This window comes from Crocodylus porosus, unplaced genomic scaffold, assembly GCF_001723895.1.
Source record: "Crocodylus porosus isolate Cpor-Errol unplaced genomic scaffold, CroPor_comp1, whole genome shotgun sequence".
NCBI classification, from domain to species: Eukaryota; Metazoa; Chordata; order Crocodylia; family Crocodylidae; genus Crocodylus; species Crocodylus porosus.
In genome coordinates, this window is record NW_017728931.1 from 65916748 (window position 1) to 65922747 (window position 6000).

Sequence of the window (6000 nt, forward strand, 5' to 3'; positions counted from 1 at the left end):
CTCACTATACATCTAACTGAATGAATAATTTTGCTGAGTATCTCAATATAAGTTTAAAAGATGGTATGGTAAAAAAGACTATATTGACCTTACTTGTATATCACAATCAATGAACATCAGAAACCTTCATGATGGGTTTATGGACCTTCACACAAGGACAGACTATTTAGTTTAGTGAACATCATCTCAGCTTCAAATGACTGCTCTCCTGATGCCAATAGCTGCTGGAAGGACTCCAGGATTTTCACAGTAAGGGTGTGAGTCTTGCTCTGTTCCATATGAAACAAATAAAAACAATTAGCTTGTTAATAATTTTAAAATCCAATGTTACCGTAACTAATCACATTCATTATATAGCCCTAGGTACTTTGAGAAAATGGTTTGTATTAATATTAGGTTTAATCTGCAACAGTGACAAAGCTTCTATTGACTTCAAAAGGGCCAGGACTTCACTCTTTGAAATACCTATCTTTGAGTAGGTCTTAAATCATTTACAAAGGTCCCCACCTGTAACCATTCCCATTTCACAGAGTGAAACTGTGGACAGAGAAGTGAAGTTATTTGCCCAATGTCACAACATGAGACTATGGCAAACTCAAATCTACTGACTTGCAGTAGATTGCATTATCCCACTACTTTGCTACTAATAAGCTAATTAGTTAGCGCTGATAATCATGCTGTGGTCAAACTTTTGTTTGTTTTCATTTCAATCTTAATTTTGTTTGTCACTCTTATCAGTCTCCAATTCATCTATCTAAAATGTTCATATTTGCAGGTTGCCAATACAAGTCTTTTTTTTTTTGGTTTTTTGGGGTTTAAAATGTTGTGATTTAAAGAAGTTCTGTTAAGAACAATGGATTAACAAAAAGGAAATAGCATGTCTAATTTGAAGGAACTACTCTTTTTTTCCTGGCAAAAGAATAAGCCTACATCTCTAGGTGCAGCAAGGAAAAAAGAAAATAAACCAAGGACCCAACCATTAGAAACACATTCTTGGAATCATAGGGTACATCCAGATAATTGTGGTTGTGAGGTATATAGCACCGTAAACACATTTGGAGCCGCACATACCACACAGGCTGGTGTTCTTTGTGCTGCAAGGGCACATTGCCCAAGTATCTGCTGCTCCATTTTTTTTTCCTTTTTCTGTGGGTTTTTTTGACCCCTGGATACCTAGGGGTTAAAAAAAAAAAAAAAACTGGGGGAGGGGGGAACCCCAGAGCAGCACACACTTGGGCAGCATGCACTGCTCAGAAGCAGTGCCCAGCCACCCGGAACCACACTCTGGCTGCCAGCCAGGCTCTGCCCTGCAGGATTGCCACAGCTGCAGCCCTGGGAGGCCCCCAAGCAGCCACGAAAGGCTGCTGGGGCCAGCACAGTGCTGGTACCAACCTCCCCTACTCCATCCAGGGTAACTTGCTGCACACCAAAGTGCGTGTGGTATGAATGTTCTTCCAGGACAAGTAGTTGTGATGCAAGGTGCACTGCGGCTACTTGTCCCTGGGGAAACAAACATTCACAGATGTCTGGATGTGCCCATAGTGCCTAAATGCCATGCCCCAGGAGAGTGAACTAGATCAGGGTTGAGTGCTTAGGATCCCTGTGCTGTTCATAGGAGAGCTGGGGCCCTCCCAAGTGTGTTTCCAAGTGTTAAGCACCTAGGGAGGCATTTACAGCTAGCTACAAATAGGAATCACTATGCACAGAGGGGTGTTTGAACTCCTCCTCCTAAAGGTATAGGCATGTGTCTCAAGACAGCACCTGAGATGCATCCAGCTTTTTTAGCTCTCAAGCACAAGAGTGGAGGCATCTACTTGAACTAGGACACCTAACTACCAGCAGCTTTGACTTCAGTATAAAACACAGCCACCTCACAACTACTTTTGAGCATAGCTTCTGGTTGTAGTGCTTGCCTTTTTTACCATAGCAAATGGGTCTCACTCAAGGAGTAGGAGTTTCATGGTTTGGGGGACTCAAACCCACATCTTATATTTTCCAAGAGGGTACCCTGAACACTAATACAGCTACCCTGAGTTAGGATTTTTCTCCTACTTTTTCTGTTGAAGTGGGGATGACCACTAGGAAGCCAAGCACGTTCTGCTCATGGAACCTAAGGCTTCAATTTGTAAACGGAAGAGGAAGTAAAAAGAAACCTTAATCTGTAGCCCAGTAACAAAGACACTACCTGGAAGGGGGGAGCTCTGGGTCTCAAATCCAGCTAGCTACAAACTGAATAGTTTATATATTTTGCAGACTTTTGCTAAAAGCAGACATTATTCTGACAGCTGGACTAAAACCCAGGGGCTCCTAGGAGGCCACTTTCCCCTACAGCATTAGGCTTCCTCTTGTTTGCTTTTCCTCTGGTCCTAGAAATCTTATACTCCCACCTTTCTAGTGGGCCATCTTCAATAGGAGAGGATGAAGGGGTCCCCATTTATGTTAGCCAATGGCTTTTTGGTTAGAGCACTTGACTAGAAAGTGAGAGAGTCGAGTTTGAGTCCTCTCAGAATAAGGAGGACCTATAACCCAGGCCTCCTGTTTTCTGGGCAAATGTTCTAACTACTAGGCTACTGGGCAAAAAAATGAGCTCCATTTCATCTTCTTTCAGCAACATTTTGTATAAATTACATGTACACTGTCACCATCAAAGAATCATTAGGTATACTCTGGTCACCATAGGAATTTGGAACTTAAAATATTATACTGATCTGGATTAATTCAGATGTTAGATGAGAGTTATGTGCTTAAGTGGCTGATATAGATCACTAGCCTAACACAAGACACCCTGGTATCTTTTCAGGCCAAAATGAAAATACCTAATGAGTTTAAGTAACCGTATGGCTTTGATTAGTGTTGAACAAAATCACTTTTGTGATTTACATACTGAAATTTCACCTAAGTCATAGTTAGATACCTACAAGGTTGATTTGTTTTACCTGTGTTCCTAACTTCCCTATCCTTATTTGGAATAAAAACTAGCCTAGGCTGAATTTGAACTGGTGTTATAAGCAACTGCCGTCATGACAGACAAAGTTGTTGTAAAAATAAAAATAAATAAAAAAAGAAAGGAAAAACTAACATATTCAGTATTATCAGTCAAGAGTCCAATGTTTTTACTGAACATATTTTTTCAATAGACATTGCAGTAACTGGGTTTCCTCAATTAAGGGCCCTGCTCTGATTTGCAGACGCACCCCAGAGAGGCAGACTGGTAGATCTTAGGGTGTAGTTACATACTACAGTTTGCACATGCTAACTCTAAGAAATGTTAGGCAGTATGAAAATTAGCATGTGCTGTGAGCAGCTGCATGTTATGAGTTTATGCCCATTAATGTGCAGAGCTCTGACCTGTTGCTGGCGAGCTGGGGCATGGCTGGGAGCTGCCAATTCTGCACTGTAGCCACCCACCTGGCCAGCTGTCTAGCAACAGTATAGCTTCCACTGTATAAGCAATGCAGGTTCCAGGATCAGGTCTATGCTACCCCCACTCAGTGGAGCCTGTGTGGCCCCTTCCTGCTCAGGTTAGGTTTATTGCAGGTCCTCACTCACTCACCTCCCTATTTACCTGCCACCCCACTGCTCTCAAAGTTCTTCACTCACCTGTGCTGCTGGCTCCATCTCAGGGATGAAGGCTGCTCCTGTCTTGTTCCAGTGCTGCATGTGGGGCTCGGCTCAGCCCAGAGAGCAGCAGCAGCAGATGGTGAGTGGGCTCCCCCCCCTTGCCTTTTCCCAGGCAGAGGGGGGACACCCAGGGGAAGCAGGCAGAGGGAGAGCCTATTCACTGCTGCTGCTCTCCCAAGCTGAATCCAGCCCCTGCATGTTTCCTAACAGCTTTGGAAGTAGCAGGGGCAGGGAGGGGAAACCTTCTTTCCCACCACTGCTGCTCCTCTTAGGGCTGAGCCCAGCCCCTGCACAGCACCTGGAGTGGAACAGGAACTTCTTTTGCCTCTGGGACAGCATGTGCAGTAATGTGAGTGGGGAGCCAGGAGCTGGGGAAATGACCTGAAAAGGAGGTGGGAGGTGAGCTCAAAATGAAAGTGGAGGGGGAAGAAAGAACATGGTAGGGGATGTGCCTCTGAGTGAGGAGGGGAAGAATTCTACCTGCTATAGGACTCCCTCAGGTGCCAGCTTTCTCTGGCTGCCACATTACAGCAGTAGCACTCCAGAGGATAGATTGTCCACCTTGTGGGGGAAGGAGGGACTTGGAGCAATGCCTCCTGGGATTCTGAATTACTGCTTCCAACCTATATTGGCCCCATGTTGCAGTCTAATGTTACTGCAACATGAGCTACCTAAGATGAGCTAGAAAGAAACCTCATCTAAAGAGAAACAAAGTGAGATGCTCAGATCCCACTTAGCTTGACTTTTCCTGCCTTAACTTTTGGATACTCCCTTTTTAAAAGCCCTTTAAAAGTCCAACTGATTGTATTTCTTGTCCAGTATTGTCATAATTATAGCTCCTTATTATAGTTGAGTATCATGTTCACATTAAAAGGATCAAACATACCTTGCAAAATTTCAAGTGCTTCAGACAGTTTCTAACAAGGAATTAAAACATAATCTTGCATTATCTGTTATGGTGGGAGACGTAAATGTACATTTTTGTGACACATATGCAAAGGCTGGATTGAAAACATTAGCTTTTAAAAGCAACTCTTGAGTTTAAGTTTTCAGTGCTAAGTTTGAGATTTCTGCAGTTAAAATGGAACTCCACAACCAAAAATTTTAACTGCATTCTTGTTACCTGTTAATATTCTTTTTATAAAAAACCTATTGTCTATATAGTAAACCACAATGCTTGAAATAAGTACTTGGACCTTTTAATACAGAACTCTATATTTTCCTCTAGAATTTTAAAAAAGAAAGCGACCACCTCTATAAAGAAGGCAAGTTCATTCCTGAGGAATTCTTTAGGCATTTTAACAACATCATTGAAGCCTTTAAGACATTTTCAGAAATATCAGATTATGATGACTGTGTTCTGCCTTCAACAACAGAAACACCACTTAATGGTAAGATAGTAAAATGAATCCCATTTTAGTTGGGCCACATTTCCAGCTGCTTTAAATGGGCATATTGTCTTTTACTAAAATATTAGAGGATCCCATTTGTTATCTTCAGATATCATAATATCAGTGACTACCAACTCTAAGACTTTTACATCTGCTATGAATACTAAGGAATTAATTATAGTACCCAAAAAACTATAATGAATAGTGCTGCTACTATAGTAATACAATTTAAATTATTTAAGTGTACTCTCTTAAGATTGTGATCACTTCAACAAAGACAATATCCCGGGTTTTGTCTTTACAATGCTATAACAGCTGTATTTATCTTGTGCTTAACTTGAAGAATTAATTGATCTTTATGAAAATGACTTACGACTATTCAGAAAACTCAGAATTGAATATAAGGTAGAAAGTAAGTCCAAATGATCCTACCGGACCAGAATAAAGTATAATTTTGTACCTTATTAAAATCATCTCTTAATTTTTACTACTCTCCCTGAAGAGGGGGTGGGCAAAATCATAAATATATGGTACTGAAAATTTAAGAAGCTTGTCTTAAATTACTATGGTTTCATACATGTATCCTCATTGTCATTCTTCAAATTAATGGATGCCCAGCTGCTTAATTTTTTTGGCTCTCATGATGGCTCTTACACCCAATGGAAAGAAGGGGTCATTACCAGGGATGACTATTCTGCAGTTGCTCGGGGATGTAGGCGGGTAGTTAGGAAGGCCGAGGCAGAGATGGAACTGGGGCTAGCTTCCCAGATTAAGGACAATAAGAAGTCCTTTTTTAAATACGTAGGGTGTAAAAAGAAGATCCTGGGTAATGTGAGGCCCTTGCAGGACGCCATGGGAAACTTGGTCGTCATACCAGACAGCAAAGCTAACATGTTTAATGATTTCTTTGCCTCCGTCTTCCTAAGTAGGGACCAGAACAGCCACCTCCCTGCTGGGCCCCCCTCGGGCCCCGGGGGAGGCACACCTC

The 6000-nt window shown here is 42.0% G+C and overlaps 1 protein-coding gene across 3 annotated transcripts in view; it reads left to right on the forward strand.

Annotated features, from left to right (window-relative positions):
• The window catches only part of KITLG (KIT ligand), a 100686-nt gene that overhangs the window by 69852 nt on the left and 24834 nt on the right, over positions 1-6000 (forward strand). For all 3 annotated transcript variants that reach the window (XM_019545264.1, XM_019545263.1, XM_019545265.1), the window contains exon 5: positions 4850-5012. In XM_019545264.1, the coding sequence (XP_019400809.1) occupies positions 4850-5012 (163 nt within the window). The remainder of the gene's footprint in view (positions 1-4849; positions 5013-6000) is intronic.